This window comes from Oncorhynchus mykiss, chromosome 12, assembly GCF_013265735.2.
Source record: "Oncorhynchus mykiss isolate Arlee chromosome 12, USDA_OmykA_1.1, whole genome shotgun sequence".
In the NCBI taxonomy this organism is placed as follows: domain Eukaryota; kingdom Metazoa; phylum Chordata; class Actinopteri; order Salmoniformes; family Salmonidae; genus Oncorhynchus; species Oncorhynchus mykiss.
In genome coordinates this window covers 44,666,031-44,689,286 of record NC_048576.1, presented here as the reverse complement: position 1 = coordinate 44,689,286, position 23,256 = coordinate 44,666,031, and the positions used below count along the sequence as shown (strand labels likewise).

General features: G+C 41.3%; 1 protein-coding gene across 4 annotated transcripts in view; it reads right to left on the bottom strand.

Annotated features, from left to right (window-relative positions):
- LOC110537663 (protein FAM168A) overlaps positions 1-23,256 on the bottom strand; it is a 58,932-nt gene that overhangs the window by 3,922 nt on the left and 31,754 nt on the right. For 3 of the 4 annotated variants that reach the window (XM_036937632.1, XM_021623874.2, XM_021623875.2), the window contains 5 exons: positions 17,529-17,606; positions 14,701-14,826; positions 3,341-3,483; positions 2,765-2,942; positions 2,289-2,428 (listed from right to left, as the gene is read on the bottom strand). In XM_036937632.1, coding sequence (XP_036793527.1) covers positions 2,310-2,428; positions 2,765-2,942; positions 3,341-3,483; positions 14,701-14,826; positions 17,529-17,606 — 644 coding nt within the window. In that variant the 3' untranslated portion in view covers positions 2,289-2,309. The remainder of the gene's footprint in view (positions 1-2,288; positions 2,429-2,764; positions 2,943-3,340; positions 3,484-14,700; positions 14,827-17,528; positions 17,607-23,256) is intronic. The other variant, XM_021623876.2, reaches the window with a different exon arrangement.

Here is a 23,256-nt window from a genome sequence, read left to right as displayed (position 1 = left end):
AAGCAAAATCTACAATGGAATGGTTCAAAAATAAACATATCCAGGTGTTAGAATGGCCAAGTCAAAGTCCAGACCTGAATCCAATCGAGAATCTGTGGAAAGAACTGAAAACTGCTGTTCACAAATGCTCTCCATCCAACCTCACTGAGCTCGAGCTGTTTTGCAAGGAGGAAAGGGAAAATGTTTCAGTCTCTCGATGTGCAAAACTGATAGAGACATACCCCAAGCGACTTACAGCTGTAATCGCAGCAAAAGGTGGCGCTACAAAGTATTAACTTAAGGGGGCTGAATAATTTTGCACGCCCAATTTTTCAGTTTTTGACTTGTTTAAAAAGTTTGAAATATCCAATAAATGTCGTTCCACTTCATGATTGTGTCCCACTTGTTGTTGATTCTTCACAAAAAAATACAGTTTTATATCTTTATGTTTGAAGCCTGAAATGTGGCAAAAGGTCGCAAAGTTCAAGGGGGCCGAATACTTTCGCAAGGCACTGTATGTACAGTGGGGCAAAAAAGTATTTAGTCAGCCACCAATTGTGCAAGTTCTCCCACTTAAAAAGATGAGGCCTGTAATTTTCATCATAGGTAAACTTCAACTATGACAGACAAATTAATTTAAAAAAACAGATAATCACATTGTAGGATTTTTAATGAATTTATTTGCAAATTATGGTGGAAAATAAGTATTTGGTCAATAACAAAAGTTGATCTCAATACTTTGTTATATACCCTTTGTTGGCAATGACAGAGGTCAAACGTTTTCTGTAAGTCTTCACAAGGTTTTCACACACTGTTGCTGGTATTTTGGCCCATTCCTCCATGCAGATCTCCTCTAGAGCAGTGATGTTTTGGGGCTGTTGCTGGGCAGCACGGACTTTCAACTCCCTCCAAAGATTTTCTATGGGGTTGAGATCTGGAGACTGGCTAGGCAACTCCAGGACCTTGAAATGCTTCTTACGAAGCCACTCCTTCGTTGCCCGGGCGGTGTGTTTGGGATCATTGTCATGCTGAAAGACCCAGCCAAGTTTCATCTTCAATGCCCTTGCTGATGGAAGGAGGTTTTCACTCAAAATCTCACGATACATGGCCCCATTCATTCTTTCCTTTACACGGATCAGTCGTCCTGGTCCCTTTGCAGAAAAACAGCCCCAAAGCATGATGTTTCCATCCCCATGTTTCACAGTAGGTATGGTGTTCTTTGGATGCAACTCAGCATTCTTTGTCCTCCAAACACGACGAGTTGAGTTTTTACCAAAAAGTTATATTTTGGTTTCATCTGACCATATGACATTCTCCCAATCTTCTTCTGGATCATCCAAATGCTCTCTAGCAAACTTCAGACGGGCCTGGACATGTACTGGCTTAAGCAGGGGGACACGTCTGGCACTGCAGGATTTGTGTCACTGGCGGCGTACTGTATTACTGATGGTAGGCTTTGTTACTTTGGTCCCAGCTCTCTGCAGGTCATTCACTAGGTCCCCCCGTGTGGTTCTGGGATTTTTGCTCACCGTTCTTGTGATCATTTTGACCCCACGGGGTGAGATCTTGCGTGGAGCCCCAGATCGAGGGAGATTATCAGTGGTCTTGTATGTCTTCCATTTCCTAATAATTGCTCTCACAGTTGATTTCTTCAAACCAAGCTGCTTACCTATTGCAGATTCAGTCTTCCCAGCCTGGTGCAGGTCTACCATTTTGTTTCTGGTGTCCTTTGACAGCTCTTTGGTCTTGGCCATAGTGGAGTTTGGAGTGTGACTATTTGAGGTTGTGGACAGGTGTCTTTTATACTGATAACAAGTTCAAACAGGTGCCATTAATACAGGTAACAAGTGGAGGACAGAGGAGCCTCTTAAAGAAGAAGTTACAGGTCTGTGAGAGCCAGGAATCTTGCTTGTTTGTAGGTGACCAAATACTTATTTTCCACCATAATTTGCAAATAAATTCATAAAAAATCCTACAATGTGATGTCATAGTTGAAGTGTACCTGTGATGAAAATTACAGGCCTCTCTCATCTTTTTAAGTGGGAGAACTTGCACAATTGGCGGCTGACTAAATACTTTTTTGCCCCACTGTATATATACACTACACACAGTACATGTAATTTTCAAAGAAAATATCACATTTGTCTTGCAAATCATTTTCCAAAAGCAAATGTAACAATTACTCAAAATTAGAGTTATCATAATAAAAAATGTATACAAAATCTATGCACTTACGCATCAAAGCATCGACCCTTAACTCTCCTAACCATAGACTGGGATAACATTGGGTTATAGGAACAGAAACTTACATGAATGGGGTCCAGTGGGGTCTACCAGTGAGGAGGCACATAGCTATACCCAGGCGTCCCCTGGGGCCGGTACGTTGGCAGGGTGACCGGATGCCCACCGATGTGCTGAGTGGCATGCTGAGGCGTGGTCAGCAGAGTACCTGGGCAGAGAGGGTCAATCAGACATACAGAGGTCACCATGGTAACAATGGACAGACAGTTATCATTAAGGAAACACGCTGGTTGCCGAGTACTGTTATAAAGTTGTTATAAACACAGAGCCTTCACCCCAAACAGAAACATGACTGCAAATTATAGTGTGAACAATTTTTTTGAGTTGTTTGTAGAGTTGAAAATTCAAGTACCTTTCCCAAAATTCCCAGGTTTTTACAGAATTCTTCGTTGTAGTATTTCCTAGTTATTACCTCCTGATTCCACAAATATTCTGGAAAATCTGGGAATTTTGCAACCCTAGTAGTTGAGTGTTGACTTCTTACCAGCAGACATGGCCATGGTTGTGCCGGCTACCATGCCCATGGCCATATGGCCGTTGGAGCGGGGTTGTTGGACGGGGGCAGGGTAGAGGGTGGAGGGGATGCTGTTGGGCTGCACCACTGTTGTGTGGTGGATAACGTGAGGCTGAGCCGCATACATCGGCTGTGTGTAGTACGCACCCTGAGAGAAAGAGAAGAGAAGATAGAAGTGGTTTTTGGAATATTGCCGTGGCAATATTCAATATTGAAGAATGTATGTCATGGCAATAAAGCATCTTGAATTGATCTGAGATAGGGAGCGAGGGGAGAGAGAGAGGAAGATAATACAATAAAGGAGCGAGAGGGTGGGCCAGAGAGAGAGAGGATAGGGAGGAAGAGAAAGAAGTGAGAGAAAAGGAACAAAGGGAGAATTGGCCTATCTTACTTTTATAGCACAGATCATTTTACTCAGCAAGCTAGCAGTCTACTAACAATCCAAAAACAAGTACAGGGAGTAAATCAATCACGTCTTATAGAGGCAGATAGGCGATATTAACAGACAACCAACCCCAATGAATAGAGCCCATGTCAGATCCTTACCTGAGCGTAGAGGTTCTGTTGGGGATAGGCACTTCTGATTGGGTACATGGCCGTCTGGTAGGGGTTAGGGGATGGGGAGTACGGAGGGGGCGCCCCATTGGACTGGCCAGGGGGCACCTTGTAGGGTGTCCCAGCAGTGTATCCTAGATGTGAGAGAAAGCAGAGGGGGGGGGGGGGGGGGGTGCAGAAAGAGAAAGCGAGGGGCAGAAAGACAGAGGGGAAGAAAAGATGGGGTGAGAGACCTAGTTTCAGTTTTCAGATCATTTGTCATTCTCTTGAGATTCAGTGTCTCATTGAAGGAGCAGAACAGTGAGAGCACACGTCTCACTGACTAAATAACACGAAAACATTCTGCCTGCTCCAAAGCGCTGGTTGGGCAACTTTTTTTGTTTTGTGATTACATACTCACAAAACATTGTGATATATGATGGTAATGCCCTCTATTGGCCAACATAATCATACACACACATATACATATATATATTTTATAAATAAAATGCAGCTAAAAAAAAAAACATTGGGCTATAGCGCAAAAACACATGCTACAACTGTACGAATCATGAGAGATAATGTTTTTGGAACCCTGGACAGAGACTACTATAAGTGCCTTTCTGGTGGAGCTTCAGCATGAAACAAGTTTGTGTGCGTCTGTCTGCATGTAACGATGTGCGCTGAGAGTCGGGAAGCAAGTTCAGGGAGTGAGTGATTTAATCAATAAACAAAACACGAATAACGCACAGACACGAAACAGTAACAATAATGCCTGGGGAAGGAACCAAAGGTAGTGGCATATAGAGGGCAGGTAATCAAGGAAGTGATGGAGTCCAGGTGAGTCTGATGATGCGCAGGTGCGCGTAACGATGGTGCACCATAATGAGCAGCCTGGTGACCTAGAGGCCGGGGAGGGAGCACACGTGACACTGCATCTGTGTGGCACGCACATTATGGAGAAAAGTGACAGTCAACTGATGAGAAACACGCTGTTTTACTTTAGTGAGTTAAGTTATAAATCATGGGCTGGATAGAAGCAAAGTCTACTGTCTTCAGAACTGGATAGTAATGACTATTTGCCTCCTCTCTTAGTATTGTTTGTTCAATCTCTTGATCTCTCAGAAATCTGTGATTGAGAATAGCCAATGTGTCACATATACTCCCTCTCCAGCCTCTAGTTCATTAGGCTGCTGATTATCCCGCATACCTGTCACCATCGTCTAGCGCACCAGCGCCTCGTGACACTCACCTAGACTCCATCTCTTTGATTATCTTCCCTATATCTGTCACTACCCTTGGTTCTTTCCTCAGGTGTTATTGACTCTGTTTCATGGCGGTGCGTTGTTTGTGTTTCATGGTTTGTTAATTTATTAAAAACACTCACGCCCTGAACTTGCTTCCTGACTCTCAGCGCATTCCTTATACTATGCCTAGGCCTGTAGACGGGTTGGTTGTTTAGCAACAAATCCAATGTGTGCGCAACTACGGGGCAAAACAGACAGGGCTGGCTTAGATTGACAACATGTAAAATATATGGTCTCCAACCTTTATTTAAATCAAATTAAGTTGCACAATGAGCACCTGATTCTCAAATACTTCATTACAGTTGTTGGATATCTAATTTGAGCCATATTAGCATAGACATGACATCAGTGAAAACAACTCAAAACAATTCATGCTATTAAGAACAAGATGAAACGAGCCACTTTAAATTCCCCACATGGCAGTTTGTCATTGTTGCTAGCTATCTGCTAGCTACACACGGCCTTCTGTCCCATTGATGCTTGCAAATCGTTTCCGTGATGTTCTCAGCTAACCTGTCTATAGACTGACTAATTATTTTTTTATTTTTAAAGTGGCAACTTTAGGACATGGAACTCCGTTAGATTCATTCATTGTTTGATCTGGAGGAAGCCATGGATGCATAAAACGCTGAAGTGTAGAGTAGCCTTGCCCAAAATCATATAAATAGCCTATCGAATGGAGAGAGAATGGAATTTAGGCCTATCCTATGTTTATTAAAAGAGCTAGACACAAGATAGTTAACTTCTTGGTGACAGGGGGCAGTATTTTCACGTCCAGACGAAATGCATGCCCAAATTCAACTGCCCGCTACTCATCCCCAGAAGATAAGATATGCATAGTATTAGTATATTTGGATAGAAAACATTCTGAAGTTTCTAAAACTGTTTGAATCATGTCTGTGAGTATAACAGAACTTATTTAGCAGGCGAAACCCCGAGGACAAACCATTCAGATATATATTTGGGAGGTCACTCTCTTTTCAATGAGTTTTCATTGGGAATCCAGATTTCCAGATTTGCAGTTCCTATCACTTCCACTGGATGTCAACAGTCTTTATAAATTGGTTGAGGTTATTCCTTTATGTAATGAAGAAGTACGGCCATCTTGAACGAGGGTCACTTGAAGTGTACTGTTAGAGGTGCGTGACCAGAAAGCATGCTACAGTTTGTTTTCTTCCTGTATTGAACACAGATCATCCCGTCTTCAATTTTATCGATTATTTACGTTTAAAAAAATACCTAAAGTTGTATTACAAAAGTAGTTTGAAATGTTTTGGCAAAGTTTACAGGTAACTTTTGAGATATTTTGTAGTCACGTTGCACAAGTTGGAACCTGTGTTTTTCTGGATCAAACGCGCCAAATAAATGGACATTTTGGATATATATCGACAGAATTAATCGAACAAAAGGACCATTTGTGATGTTTATGGGACATATTGGAGTGCCAACAAAAGAAGCTCGTCAAAGGTAAGGCATGAATTATATTTTTTTTCTGCGTTTTGTGTCACGCCTGCAGGGTTTGATTAATGGTTCCTCTCTTTGTTTATGGAGGTGCTATCCTCAGATAATAGCATTGTTTGCTTTCACATATCCCAGAGAGGTTAAGGTATTTTCTGCATATGCATTGTTCTTTCGAAGGCCAAACCCACCACCTGTAACTTATTTTGTACATGATGTTGCTGCTACCGTCTCTTATGACCGAAAAGAGCTTCTGAACATCAGAACAGCAATTTACTCACCTCGAATTGGACTAATAATTTTTCTTGAATGAGTCGGACGGGAAGGATATACTCCAAACACCCAAACAGGCCCTCATCCCCGACATTCGCTGGAGAAAAACTGAGATTTCGTGGAAAGAGATTGTGGTGCCTTGTACTGTTAGCTAACGTTCAATCGCTGGAAAATAAATGGGACGAACTGAAAGCACGTATATCCTACCAGCGGGACATTAAAAACCGTAATATCTTATGTTTCACAGAGTCGTGGCTGAAAGCCGACATCAATAACAAACAACTGGCTGGTTATACACTATTGGCAGGATAGAACAGCAGCCTCTGGTAAGACACGGGGCAGGGGCCTGTGCATATTTGTAAACAACAGCTTGTGTACGATATCTAAGAAAGTCTTGAGGTTTTGCTCGTCTGAGGTAGTGTGGTCTACAGCTTATCATGAGATACAGATAAACTCTCTAGGTAGATAGAGTATTTTTCGTAGCTGTCTACATACCACCACAGACCGAAGCTGGCACTAAAACCGCACTCAATGAGCTGTATTCCACCATAAGCAAACAGGAAAATGCTCATCCAGAGGCGGCGCTCCTAGAAGCCGGGGAATTTTAATGCTGGGATATTTAAAATCAGTTTTTACCTCATTTCTAACAGAATGTTAAAAGTGCAACAATAGGGGAAAAAAACTCTAGATCAACTTTACTCCACACACAGAGACGCATGCAAAGCTCTCCCTCGCCCTAATACAGACTACAAAGGGAAGCACAGCCGAGAGCTGGCCAGTGACACGAGCCTACCAGTGGAGCAGGTTGAGAGCTTCAAGTTCCTTGGCATCCACATCAACAACAAACTAACCTGGTCCAAGCTAGTGATGCACCGCTATGACATTATTGGTTGATACCGATATCCAATATTTTCCTTACCAAATAAACACAATACCAATAAAATATATTTTTTAATTTTAGCAGCCATTTAAGCAATCTAGTACAGTTAAATAGAAACACACACACATACACAGCGGTCTAAGACACTACATCTCAGTGCAAGAGGCGTCACTACGGTCACCGGTTCGAATCCAGGCTGTATCACATCCGGCTGTTATTGGGAGTCCCATAGGGGCGGTGCACAATTGGCCCAGCGTCGTCCGGGTTTGGCCAAGGTAGGCCGTCATTTGTAAATAATAATTTGTTCTTAACTGACTTGCCTTGTTAAATAAAGGTTACACACACACCAAAAAGTTATTTTGTTGGCATTTACGTATGTCCCCATTACCAGTAAAACATAATCAAACCTATTTCTTTCACTTACTTGCTGTGCTGTTTCGTTGTTCATTTGTTCAGTCGTTTCATTTTCAACCAGGATTTCTCATACTATGGAACGCTGTTTGGGTCTTTGCGTGTCAAATAAGCTTGTTGACCAATCAGGACCTGAATATGACTGCACGTCACATAATAATTTAATGCGTTCATACAATTTTTACGTAGTTATTACACATTGATTACACTACCACTCGTATTTCAATTATCACAACTATTCATCAATACGTACGCTATGATGCTGGTAAAAGTTGTCTTGCGCACCTACAGTGCTGGTCATAAAAAGCTCATGGGTGAAAACAATGTTCTTCCACAAAAACATAGCAAAACAACAATCTGTTTCAGAAGCTAACTTACCTAACTAAACTCAGGACATCTTCAGGACCCTGTCTTTCAAAGATAATTCGTAAAAATCACAAAACTTCACAGATCTTCATTGTAAAGGGTTTAAACACGGTTTCCCATGATTGTTCAATGAACCATGAACATGCACCTGTGGAACGATCGTTAAGACACTAACAGCTTACAGACGGTAGGCAATTAAAGTCACAGTTATGAAAACTTAGGACACTAAAGAGTCCTTTCTACTGACTCTGAAAAACACCAAAAGAAAGATGCCCAGGGTCCCTGCTCATCTACGTGAACGTGACTTAGGCATGCTACAAGGAGGCATGAGGACTGCAGATGTGGCCAGGGCAATAAATTGCAATGTCCGTACTGTGAGACGCCTAAGACAGAGCTACAAGGAGACAGGACGGACAGCTGACCGTCCTTGCAGTAGCAGACCACGTGTAACAACATGCACAACTCGCCAGTAGGTGTACCAAAACATTCAAGGGCCTTTTTTTTTAATAGGGTTGATCAACTTTCAAAGCAGAATTACTTTCCCCATTGTTCCTCAAATGCAGTGTATGATATATAATTTTCTAGCTCTGAGTCTCTACTTTAATTCAATGTAAAATAAAATCACAATTTGAAATTTTGCTACATAAGAGTGGCGATATCGTCCGCTATCATCCTCAGTCATTTTCCAACCAAGTTGTCAGACCCAGGTGGCCTGTTATTGTTGATAGACAACAACAAAAACTCACCTCTTCGACACTTAGTTTACAGAATTAAAAATGACAATGCCCGTCTTTCATAACTCGGTCAGTTATGAATGGATGTGTACAACGCATTCGAAAAGTATTCAGACCCCTTCCATTTTTCCACATTTTGTTACGTTACAGCTTTGTTTTTAAATCTCAATCTACACATAATAACAAAACGAAAACGAAAACAGGTTAAAACATTTTGCAAATTTATTTTAAAAAATAAACAAATACCTTATTTACATAAGCATTCAGACCCATTGCTGAGACTCGAAATTGAGCTTAGGTGCATCCTGTTTCCATCGATAATGCTTGAGATGTTTCAACAACTTGATTGGAATCCACCTGTGTTAAATTCTATTGATTGGACATGATCTGGAAAGGCACACACCTGTCTATGTAAGGTTCCAAAGTTGACCGTGCATGTCAGAGCAAACACCAAGCCATGAGGTCGAAAGAATTGCCCATTGATCTTCGAGACAGGATTTTGTTAAGGCACAGATCTGGGGACGGGTACCAACAAATGTCTGCAGCATTGAAGGTCCCCGAGAACACAGTGGCCATCATCATTCTTAAATGGAAGAAGTTTGGAACCACTAAGACTCTTCCTAGAGCTGGCTGCCGGGACAAACTGAGAAATTGGGGAGAAGGGCCTTGGTCAGGGAGGTGACCAAGAAGTCGATGGTCACTCTGATAAAGCTCTGGAGTTCTTCTGTGGAGAGGTCAGAAACTTCCAGAAGGACAACCATCTCTGCAGCACTCCACCAATCAGGCCTTTATGGTAGAGTGGCCAGACGGAAGCCACTCCTCAGTAACAGGCACATGACAGCCCTCTTGGAGTTTGCCAAAATGCACCTAAAGGACTCTCAGACCTTGAGAAACAAGATTCTCTGGTCTGATGAAACCAAGATTGAACTCTTTGGCCTGAATGCCAAGCGTCAAGTCTGGAGGAAACCTGGCACCATCCCTACAGTGAAGAATTGTGGTGGCAGCATCATGCTGTGGGGATGTTTTTCAGTGGCAGGGACTGGGAGACTAGTCAGGCTGAGGGAAAGATAAACGGAGCAAAGTACAGAGAGATCCTTGATGAAAACCTGCTTGAGAGCACTCAGGATATCAGACTGGGGTGAAGGTTCACCTTCCAACAGGACAACAACCCTAAGCACAAAGTCAAGACAATGCAAGAGTGGCTTCGGGACAAGTCTCTGAATGTCCTTGAGTGGCCCAGCCAGAGCCCGGACTTGAACCCAAACTGACATCTCTGGAGAGATCTGAAAATAGCTGTGCAGCAACACTCCCCATCCACCCTGATAGAACTTGAGAGGATCTGCAGAGAAGAATGGTAGAACTTGCCCAAATGTCATACACAAGAAGACTCAAGGCTTGAATCACAGCCAAAGGTGCTTCAACAAAGTACTGAGTAAACGGTCTAAATACTTATGTAAATGTGAAAAATATCATTATAAATACATTTGCAAAAAAAACGTAAAAAAACGTTTTTGGTTTGTCATTATGGGATATTGTGTGTAGATTGATGGGGAAAAAAACATTGAATTAGTTTTAGAATAAGGCTGTAACAAAACAAAATGTGGAAAAAGTTAAGGGTTTGTTATTGGCATGTCATGCCTAAGGATTTTAACCTTGCCAATGAAAAACATCTTTAGAGTAGTTGGCAATATCAGTGAGTTTTGTGATAAATGAGCCATCTGATTCAATGAATGATGAAGCAGAGTTTGTACTTTTGGCCAAAATGTAATTTAAGCTTTTTAACTATCATTCTTCTTATCATGCATCTTTGTTTCATAGTAGTTTCTTCTTATTTTTGTTTAGTCACATGATTTCTCAATTTACAGCATGTTAGCTAATCGGCTGTGCACCTAGACTTATTTGCCATTCCTTTTCCCTCATCAATCAACCATACAATGTTTCAATTCCTCATCAATCTACAGGGTTTTAACAGTTTTTACAGTAATTGCCTTAATAGGCGCATGCTTATTAGTAACTGGAATAAGCTATTTATTTCGTTAATGTGTCAACTGCAGCGTCTGGTTGCCCCTCGTTACACACCACAGATCTTCCACGTAGGAATCACTACAACACTTATTATATGACCTCTTATACACTATATTAGGCCCAGCCTTTGAAACTTTGGTTTTCCTAGATATGGCTACTATATAATGATCACTAAATCCAAAGGATTTGGATACTGCTTTAGAGCAGATTTATGCAGCATTAGTGAAGATGTGATCAATACATGTGGATGATTTTATTCCTGTTCTGTTTGTAAATGCCATGGTAGGTTGACTGATCGATAACCTGAACCAGGTTGCAGGCATGGTTACAGTTTGAAGCTTTTTCTTGAGTGAGCAGCCAGTCAATATTTAGATCACCCAGAAAATATACCTCTGTGAATATCACATTTATTATCAAGCCTTTCACACATATTATCCAGATACTAACTGTTAACACTTGGTGGTCTGTAGCAGCTTCCCACCAGAACGGGCTTTAGGTGAGGCAGGTGAACCTGTAGCCCATTACTTCAACAGCATTTGACATGAGATCCTCTCTAAGCTTTACAGGGTTGAGATCTGGTGACTGTGCCGGCCATGGTATATGGCTTACATATTTTTCATGCTCATCAAACCATTCAGTTACCACCCCGTGACCTGTGGATGGGGGCATTGTCAACCCTTGGGGTCATAGCCATGGTAGACAAAATAATGGTCTACCATGACCCTAAGCATGATGGCATGTTAATTGCTTAATTAACTCAGGAACCACACCTGTGTGGAAGCACCTGCTTTCAATATACTTTGAATCCCTCATTTACTCAAGCGTTTCCATTATTTTGTCAGTTACCTTTGGCAAAAATATATAAAATATATCATTATACAATATACATATAAATGAATTAGTCCATTTGTAGTGAAAGCTTATCTAGGCCTAACTTGGAGATACAAGGTGACTACTCATCTTCTACCATTAACCCCTTTCAATGATACAAAATGATGAGGGCTCAAGACATGTAAATGATGTCAACCATGCATATAAGTGTATGAGGTTATCTAGTCGCTGGACCATGGAGTTGGTCATGCAGAACTACACTACCCATGAACACTTTCTGCTGAGTTTCTACCACAGAGGTAGATATAGGACTCGAGCCCAAAAGCCTGTTTTAGCATGGGCAGAGCCACTGAGTACTTTCACGATTTTGAAGTAGTCAACTGGCTGGGACTTCCTATGGGTTAACTTCTTATGGCTGGGGGCAGTATTGAGTAGCTTGGATGAATAAGGTGCCCAGAGTAAACTGTCTGCTCCTCAGTCCCAGTTGCTAATATATGCTTATTATTAGTAGTATTGGATAGAAAACACTGAAGTTTCTAAAACTGTTTGAATGATGTCTGTGAGTATAACCAGAACTCATATGGCAGGCAAAAACCTGAGAAAAAATCCAAACAGGAAGTGGGAAATCTGAGGCTTGTAGGTTTTCAACTCAAGCCCCTATTAAAGATAGTGGGATATTGGTTGTTGTACATCCTAAGGCTTCCACTAGATGTCAACAGTCTTTAGAAACTTGTTTGAGGCTTCTACTGTGAATTGAGGCCGAATGAGAGGGGAATGAGTCAGAGGTCTGGCAGAGAGCCACACGCTGGTCACGCACATTTCACATGAGAGGGAGCTGCGTTCCTTTGCTTTTCTACAGACATAGGAATTCTCCGGTTGGAGCGTTATTGAAGACTTATGATAAAAACATCATAAAGATAGATTCTATACTTAGTTTGAAATGTTTCTACGACCTGTAATATAACTTTTCGTCCGACGTTCGGCTGGATCTGAATGCGCGTTTGGATTTGTGCACTAAACACCCTAACAAAAGAAGCTATTTGGACATAAATGATGGACACTATCGAACAAATCAAACATTTATTGTGGAACTGGGATTCCTGGGAGTGCATTCTGATGAAGATCATCAAAGGTAAGTGAATATTTATAATGTTATTTCTGATTTCTGTTGACTCCAACATGGAGGATATATTTATTTGTTTTATGAGCGCCGTTCTCAGATTATTGCACGGTTTGCTGTTTCCGTAAAGCTTTTTTGAAATCTGACACAGCGGTTGCATTAAGAAGTATATCTCTAATTCCATGTATAACACTTGTATTTTCAGCAACATTTATGATGAGTATTTCTGTAAATTGATGTGGCTCTCTGCCAAATCACCGGATGTTTTTGGAACTACTGAACGTAACGCGCCAATGTAAACTCAGATTTTTTTTAGATAAATATGAACTTTATCAAACAAAACATACATGTATTGTGTAACATGAAGTCCTAGGAGTGTCATCTGATGAAGATTATAAACGGTTAGTGATACATTTTATCTCCATTTGTGCGTTTTGTGACTCCTCTCTTTGGCTGGAAAAAATGGCTGTTTTTCTGTGGCTTGGCTCTGACCTAACAATCGTTTGTGGTGCTTTCGCTGTAAAGCCTATTTGAAATCGGACACTGTGGTGGGATTAACAACAAGATTACCTTTAAAACGGTATAAGATACTTGTATGTTTTAATTTAATTATGAGATTTCTGTTGTTTTGAATTTGGCGCCCTGCACTTTCACTGGCTGTTGTCATATCGATCCCGTTAACGGGATTTCAGCCCTAAGAAGTTTTAAGGAAGGATCACATAATTCCATCCAGGTCCCCCTGAGGCATCAGCCAATGAATTATACTCCATAACTACAGGTGACAAGTAAATTGCCAACCTTGGCTTTATACTTGTTCAAACAACAGACTCTGGATGGCAGTGTGCACCCTTTCAGTTTGTTTGCCAACGCATAGCAGTAAAATAAAAAAGGTCTCAATGGCGTGCTGCCCATGCTGTCACAGACGCCATAATGGGACAGATATAATGATGCATTGTCTATCTTAGTCTATGGTTTCCATAGACTTGAAGCAGAACCAGCGGTATGAATGCCCAAAGTGTTTTTCATCATGAATCTTGTTCAGAAAACAGCTCTGCAGAGTGGTCACTAGCTGGCAAAGCCACAAAATCTGACTTTAAACCTAACCCAAATCACACTGCTAAACCTAATGCCTAACCCTAACCTTAAATTAAAAAACATTATTTTTGCTTTCATGAATTTTTAACAATATATCAAATGTTGACTTTGCAGCTGGCCTTTCTAAGAGGAAATTCCTCAGTTCTTCCCCCAGGACAAGACTCATTACAATAAACCTCAACCTACTGGGTTTGTTCGACATTGCAGCAGACGTGATGCAGTTTTGGTAAATTGTGACCGACTGATCTACAAATAATAATTAGTAGTTATTGTGACGCACGGTAATTTGTATATTTATCAGTCGGTAGTCAACTGCAATGGTGAACATTTCACGTTAGACAACTTAGCGATGACTAACTACACACAGAATGTTAACCAAAACAAATAACACGTAAAAACACCCACAGGCACGCACACACACATAACTGTCCGTTCTGGTGGGTGATAGGACACCACCAAATCCCTTTCATGACTGAAACACACATTACCTATCCAACTGAAACATTGTTTTCCTATATGAGAAGAACGTTTGCTGCAGTAGCCAGCATGCGTGTTATATGATACAGCACAGCACAAAACCAAGCATGATGCCAACACACAGCCCCTTCCCCTAAGATGTCACTTGCCCCTGTGATTTCACTCACTACCTCACATCTTTCTACGGCCTGTCCTACTCCAAACCTTTTCCTAACCCATTTCCCAACAGCTCAAAAACCCAGTCCAGCATTGAATGTACCCTAGCCATGCCAGCGTGTGCAACATGTGTGTACATACATCTGTGTGTGCGTACAAATGTGTGTGTATGTCTGTGTGCATACATATAGGATCTGTGTTTGTGTGTGAGTGTGTAGAGTACATAGGGTCATATTTACTGAAAGCTGCGGCTGAGGCCTGGTACTGGCGGCCCTCTGAGCCCGCGTCCATGGCCAGGTCATAGGAGCCCTCTAGGGCCCCTGCAGCACCGGAGGCCTGGGGCCAGCCCTGCTTCACCAGCAGCACTGTCCCAGACACAGACACAGAGAGATTACACACACACACACACACACACATACAATAGAACACAGAGACACAGAAGACAGACATGGATAGATAGTAATAGAACACACACCACATGCAAATGAACTCACACAAACACTCACATAGAGAATACACACAGAGTAAACAGTACACATACAGTCACTAGAGAAAGTCTACACACCCCTTGCAGTCTTAACATTTTTCTGCCTTGAAATTATTGTTATTTTTAAATGTAACAAATTATAATTTTCCTACCAATCTATAGAACTTACTCTACATTTTCAAAGTGAAAAAAATAAAATAAAATATTTTCTGGTATTTTAGTGGCAGCATCATGTTATTGGTATGTTTGTCATTGGAAGGAAACTGGGGAGTTTGTTAGGATCAAAATAAATATGAAAGGAGTAAACCCCAGATAAAAAGTTAGAGGAAAACCTGCCTCAGTCTTCGGAATACCTAACCCTGGGATTTTTCAGCGGGAAAATTACAAATGTTTACGCCAAAGTCACACCAGAATGGTGTCGAGTGTTCCTCAATGGTCCAGTCTCAGTCCTGACTTTAACCTGTTTGAAAATCAGAGATAATTTGAATGTTGCTGTGAATCAATGACTCCCAACCAAATTTACTGAGCTTGAGCAATTTTGACAAAAACAATGGATATATGTTGACCTAAGAGTTTTGCAAAGTTTGTTGAACCATATTCAAAATGATTCACAGCTGTAATGGCTGCCAAAGGTGCTACCACCAAGTATTAACTCTGGGGTGTGAAGACATACACAATCAATACATCTTTGTTTTATAATTTGTATTAATTAGGAAAATGTTGTATAATTTATATTTAACTTTGAAATGTGGAGTACGTTGTGTACATTGGAAGGAAAACATTTTCAAATACATTTTTAGATTACATTTTAAGGCAGCAAAATGTGAAGACTAGACTTTCACTAGGCACTTTACACACACACACACACACACACACAGAAATAGAGTACATACACAAAGTGTGCACACACAGAGAGTACACATATACAGTAGAATACATAACGTTTCACACAATCAACACACACACTTGGGCTTAGTTTTGGATGTATTTTCTTGTGTTTCATGCCTAGTAAACATGACCCATCCCAGTAAAGGCAGTGCTGCACTGTCGACGACAACATGGCACAGCTGTCACAGCTCTCACTGACCTATTTCACTACACTCTTTGAAGCCCATCAAACCCACTGGAGCTTCAGGAGAAATGCAGTAAAACCACTACACATAACAAATATGGATCACCACCAACCACGACACAAACTACTAGCTACCACAGCTAGGGTTAATTCCATCTCAGTTCAGACAATTCAGGAAGTAAACTGAAATTTCAGGTACAATTTTTTCTCATAGAGAACCATGGATGAAATTTGAATTGAAATGTACTTACTGAATTTAAAAGGAATTGACCCCAACCCTTGTATCTACCTAACCCTTCCCTTTCCATGCACAGGGGTTGAGAGATGCATTACATTGGAACTATATTCATGTGTACTAGCTAACACAAGGAGGTGATAGAGAGACCTGCTTCTAGCCATCTCAATGATAAATAGTATTACAGTATTTATGATAATAAAAAGCCAATTCAACCCCAGGTTATTTCAGTTTCACTAAGTGACAAACATCTCAAGCCATCATCTAACAACAAAGGGCAAACTTAACCAACAACCATACTAAGGCCTACATCTGAAAATCGTTTATCCAAATAAAACAGAAAATAAATTAGGAATTATCTTATTAACAATCTTTTTTGTGGCCATGGCCAACATATATTCCCTATGACTTAACACACAGCGCGCACACACACACACACACTTCGGGAATCTGAACAGAACTTTCTAGAGCACTGTGTGGATGCAATATGAACAAAGCCTCTTTAGCAGCTCTACATAAGAGTACTCAAGGCATTGTGAAGGCTCTGGGGTGAAGTTTCCCATAGGTACAGGTCTTGGATCAGCATCCCCTCACCTAATCTTAACCATTAGTGGGGAAAATGCCAAACTGATCCAAGATCAGTGTCTAGGGGCAAATTCACCTTTTCCTTCCACGTTCTGAGTAGGTGCCAAGATTAGACACATGACAATGTCTAGATCCCATTCCATGAATACTGTGAATATGTGGATTGAGACCTTCTGGCGTTCTGCGGGAGTGCTGTGAGTGATGCACTCAAGAACTGTGCATGCAGGTGTTCTTACCTTTGAATAGCATGCACCAGCAATCTGATTCATGTAGTGTGTGTTCTATTACATGTGTGTATATTCTTACCTGCGGAGATAGAGTGGATTTCTAGTTTGATAAAACAGGCTTGTCTGTGCATACAGTGCCTTGCGAAAGTATTCGCCCCCCTTGAACTTTGCGACCTTTTGCCACATTTCAGGCTTCAAACATAAAGATATAAAACTATTTTTTTGTGAAGAATCAACAACAAGTGGGACACAATCATGAAGTGGAACGACATTTATTGGATATTTCAAACTTTTTAAACAAGTCAAAAACTGAAAAATTGGGCGTGCAAAATTATTATCGCAAGGCACTGTATGTGCATGTCTGTGTGTGCTTGCAAGCATGTCTGTGTGTGCTTGCGTGGATGTTTGTTTCCGCGGATGTGTGTTTCCGTGCATGTTCATGTGTACATGTGTGTTCTTACCTTGGGGATAGCCTGGGCTGCCAGTCTGGTAGAGGTTGGGTGTGTAGGTAGGAGCCTGAGGATAACCTGCAGGATAGCCTGAGGACAGAGAACAGAAGCTATTTAGAACACCATCCACTGAGTGAGTGAGTGTGTGTGTGTGTGTGTGTGTGTGTGTGTGTGTGTGTGTGTGTGTGTGTGTAGCACGCGTGTGAGAGTGTATATGTACGTGAATGCACATTAGTATACAAGTGAATGTGTGTGTTGTGAGATGGAAGGGCAAAGGGAGGACAGCAAAAAGACAGTGTTCCAGAGTGCCTGTGTGGAGGAGAAAAATCAGTTTATTACTCTATGGAGCCTCCATCTCCCCACATCCCTGTCACAGTGATTTACAGCCCTAAACCACCCTCCTGCACCAGATTCATAAAACATATGGATTGGGCAATGTAGTGGATGCAACCCATCCACGTATAATGCTCGAAAGTGGCTCAGTGGTCTAAGGCACTGCATCTCAGCGCTAGAGGCATCACTACAGACCCTGGTTCGATCCCGGGCTGTATCACAACCGACCGTGATCAGGAGTTCCATAGGGCGGTGCACAATTGGCCCAGCGTCGTCAGGGTTAGGGGAAGGTTTGGCCGGAGTAGGCCGTCATTGTAAAATAAGAATTTGTTCTTAACTGACTTGCCTAGGTATATAAAGGTTACATTCAAAATACATACATTAAGAGAGTATTCAGGTCTGTTGGGTTTTTAGAACATGAATTAGAATCTTTCTCTTGGCTTTTTCCACATTTTTTTTTTACATTACAGCCTTATTCTAAAATGGATTCAAATGTTGTTTTTATCATAAGAAAACTATACACAGTACCCCATAATGATAAAGCAATAATTTTTGCAAATGTATTAAAAAAACTGAAATATCACATTTACATAAGTATTCAGACCCTTTTACTCAGTACTTTGTTGAAGCCCCTTTAACAGCGATTACAGTAAAAATACTTATTGGGTATGACGCTACAACATTTTTCATCAAGGATCTCTCTGTACTTTGCTCCGTTCATCTTTCCATCGATTCTGACTGATCTCCCAGTCCCTGCCACTGAAAACATCCTCACAGCATGATGCTGCCACCACCATGCTTCACTGTAGGGAGGGTGCCAGGTTTCCTCCAGACGTGACGCTTGGCATTCAGGCCAACGAGTTCAATCTTGGTTTCATCAGACCAGAGAATCTTGTATCTCATGGTCTGCGAGTCCTTTATTTGCCTCTTGGCAAACTCCAAGAGGGTTATCGTGTGCCTTTTACTGAGAAGTGGCCTCTGTCTGGCCACTCTAGCATAAAGGCATGATTGGTGGAGTGTGCTGCAGAGATGGTTGTCCTTCTGGAAGGTTCTAAACTTCTTCCATTTAAGAATGATGGAGGCCACTCTGTTCTTGGGGACCTTCAATGCTGGGGATGAGCATCTTCAATATGTACCCATTGGTCCTCAGTGCATTTAACTATATGCTATAAGTAAAAGCCTTGGGTAGCGAGTTAAAACCACCCTAAGAATTAGGAAGATGTAAAACTTTCCTTTTTATTCTCTGAATTTTATTCGCCCATATAAAAAAAGTTATATGACCGAGTATACTTTTTTAAATTATTTCTTCGGTGGGGTAATTGGTAGCACCGAGAAAAAAAGAAAAAAAGTTTTATTCTACCTGTAAGATTTATGGGAAGATTTTTCCATTTGAATTAGATTTGCTTTCATATTGTTGAGTAATGGATTAAAGTTCTTTGTATACAGTGCCTTGCGAAAGTATTCAGCCCCCTTGAACTTTGCAACCTTTTGCCACATTTCAGGCTTCAAACAAAGATATACAACTGTATTTTTTTGTGAAGAATCAACAACAAGTGGGACACAATCATGAAGTGGAACGACATTTATTGGATATTTCAAACTTTTTTAACAAATCAAAAACTGAAAGATTGGGCGTGCAAAATTATTCAGCCCCTTTACTTTCAGTGCAGCAAACTCTCTCCAGAAGTTCAGTGAGGATCTCTGAATGATCCAATGTTGACCTAAATGACTAATGATGATAAATACAATCCACCTGTGTGTAATCAAGTCTCCGTATAAATGCACCTGCACTGTGATAGTCTCAGAGCTCCGTTAAAAGCGCAGAGAGCATCATGAAGAACAAGGAACACACCAGGCAGGTCCGAGATACTGTTGTGAAGAAGTTTAAAGCCGGATTTGGATACAAAAAGATTTCCCAAGCTTTAAACATCCCAAGGAGCACTGTGCAAGCGATAATATTGAAATGGAAGGAGTATCAGACCACTGCAAATCTACCAAGACCTGACCGTCCCTCTAAACTTTCAGCTCATACAAGGAGAAGACTGATCAGAGATGCAGCCAAGAGGCCCATGATCACTCTGGATGAACTGCAGAGATCTACAGCTGAGGTGGGAGACTCTGTCCATAGGACAACAATCAGTCGTATATTGCACAAATCTGGCCTTTATGGAAGAGTGGCAAGAAGAAAGCCATTTCTTAAAGATATCCATAAAAAGTGTTGTTTAAAGTTTGTCACAAGCCACCTGGGAGACACACCAAACATGTGGAAGAAGGTGCTCTGGTCAGATGAAACCAAAATTGAACTTTTTGCCAACAATGCAAAACGTTATGTTTGGCGTAAAAGCAACACAGCTCATCACCCTGAACACACCATCCCCACTGTCAAACATGGTGGTGGCAGCATCATGGTTTGGGCCTGCTTTTCTTCAGCAGGGACAGGGAAGATGGTTAAAATTGATGGGAAGATGGATGGAGCCAAATACAGGACCATTCTGGAAGAAAACCTGATGGAGTCTGCAAAGACCTGAGACTGGGACGGAGATTTGTTTTCCAACAAGACAATGATCCAAAACATAAAGCAAAATCTACAATGGAATGGTTCAAAAATAAACATATCCAGGTGTTAGAATGCCCAAGTCAAAGTCCAGACCTGAATCCAATCGAGAATCTGTGGAAAGAACTGAAAACTGCTGTTCACAAATGCTCTCCATCCAACCTCACTGAGCTCGAGCTGTTTTGCAAGGAGGAATGGGAAAAAATGTCAGTCTCTCGATGTGCAAAACTGATAGAGACATACCCCAAGCGACTTACAGCTGTGATCGCAGCAAAAGGTGGCGCTACAAAGTATTAACTTAAGGGGGCTGAATAATTTTGCACGCCCAATTTTTCAGTTTTTGATTTGTTCAAAAAGTTGTAAACATCCAATAAATGTCGTTCCACTTCATGATTGTGTCCCACTTGTTGTTGATTCTTCACAAAAAAATACAGTTTTATATCTTTGTTTGAAGCCTGAAATGTGGCAAAAGGTCGCAAAGTTCAAGGGGGCCGAATACTTTCGCAAGGCACTGTATGTATTCACCCCCTTTGCTATGAAGCCCCTAAAAAGATCTGGTGCAACCAATTACCTTCAGAGGTCACATAACTAGTTAAATAAAGTACATCTGTGTGCAATCTAAGTGTCACATGATCTCAGTATATATATATATATATATATATATATATATATATATATATATATATATATACACACACACACCTATTCTGACCAAGGAGCTCTCCAAACAGGTCAGGGACAAAGTTGTGGAGAAGTACAGAGCAGGGTTGAGCTATAAAAAAAATACCAGAAACTTTGAACATCCCACAGAGCACCATTAAATCCATTATTAAAAAATAGAAAGGTGGGCATTAATCAGAGAGGCAACAAAGAGACCAAAGATAACCCTGAAGAGCTGCAAAGCTCCACAGTGGAGATTGGAGTATCTGTCCATAGGACCACTTTATGCCGTACATTCCATAGAACTGGGATTTACGGAAGAGTGTCAAGAAAAAAAGCCATTGCTTAAAGAAAAAAATAAGCAAAAGGCAGGTGGGAGACTCCCCAAATATATGGAAGAATGAGACTGAAATGTAGCTTTTTGTCAATCAATGGAAATGCTATGTCTGTCGCAAACTCAACACCCCACCATCCCCACAGTGAAGCATGGTGGTGGCAGCATCATGCTGTGTGGATGTTTTCACTGGCAGGGACTGGGAAACTTGTCAGAATTTAAGGAATGATGGATGGCACTAAATACAGGGAAATTCTTGAGGGAAACCTGTTTCAGTCTTCAGGAGATTTGAGACTGGGACGGAGGTTCACCTTCCATCAGGACAATAACCCTAAGCATACTACTAAAGCAACACTTGAGTGGTTTAATGGGAAACATTTAAATGTCTTGGAATGGCCTAGTCAAAGCCTAGACCTCAATCCAATTTAGAATCTGTGGTGTGACTTAAAGATTGCTGTACACCAGTGGAACCCATCCAGCTGGAACAGTTTTGCCTTGAAGAATAGGCATAAATCTCAGTGGCTAGATGTGCCAACCTTATAGAGAAATACCCCAAGAGACTTGCAGCTGTAATTGTTGCAAAATGTGTCTCTACAAAGTATTGACTTTGGGGGGTGAATAGAATAGTTATGCATACTCAAGTTTTCAGTTTGTCTTATTCCTTGTTTGTTTGACAATAAAAACATATTTTTCATCTTCAATCATCTGGGTGTTTAATCAAATGATATAAAGACCCAGAAAAATCCTTTTTAATTCCAGGTTGTAAGGCAACAAAATAGGAAAAATGCCAAGGGGTTGAATACAAAACTGAATTGGTCCACCCACACAGACAGCGTGGTGAAGAAGGCGCAGCAGCGCCTCTTCAACCTCAGGAGGCTGAAGAAATGTGGCTCGTCACCAAGAGCACTCAAACAGATGCACAATCGAGAGCATCCTGTCGGGCTGTATCACCGCCTGGTACGGCAACTGCTCCACCCACAACCGTAAGGCTCTCCAGTGGGTCGTGAGGCACAACGCATCACCGGGGGCAAACTACCTGCCCTCCAGGACACCTACACCACCCGATGTCACAGGAAGGCCATAAAGATCATCAAAGACATCAACCACCCGAGCCATTGCCTGTTCACCCCGCTATCATCCAGAAGGTGAGGTCAGTACAGGTGCATCAAAGCAGGGACCGAGAGACTGAAAAACAGCTTCTATCTCAAGGCCATCAGACTGTTAAACATCACTCATTCATATATCTTTATGTACATATTCTTCATCCATTTCCACTTGTGTGTATAAGGTAGTTGTGAAATTGTTAGGTTAGATTACTCGTTGGTTATTACTGCATTGTCGGAACTAGAAGCACAAGCATTTCGCTACACTCGCATTAACATCCGCTAACCATGTGTATGTGACAAATAAAATGTGATTTGACTTTTGCAAGCCACTGTAACGGACCGCTCACTCTCTCCTGGTTACTTGGATATATATTAATCTATCGGTTTCTTCATATAACCACAATCTTGTCGGTACAAAACGGAGCTACTCTCTCCCAATATGTCCTATCGAATTGAGGCTGTTCTGAGGGCAAAAAGGGGTACAGCTTAATATTAGGAAGGTGTTCCTTAATGTTTTGTACACTGTGAATAGTGCACTATATACTACGCTAGTAATCTAGGCATAGAAGTGTCTTTGGGTTGCATCCCAAATGGCACCCTATGCCCTATATAGTCCATTTCTTTTTACCAGGGCCCATAGGGCTCTGGTCAAAGCTAGTGCACTATATAGGGCATAGAGTGTCATTTGGGATGCATCCAAAGACACTGCAAAGCCTAGATTATAGTATAGTCAAAAAGCAATCAGATGCAAAC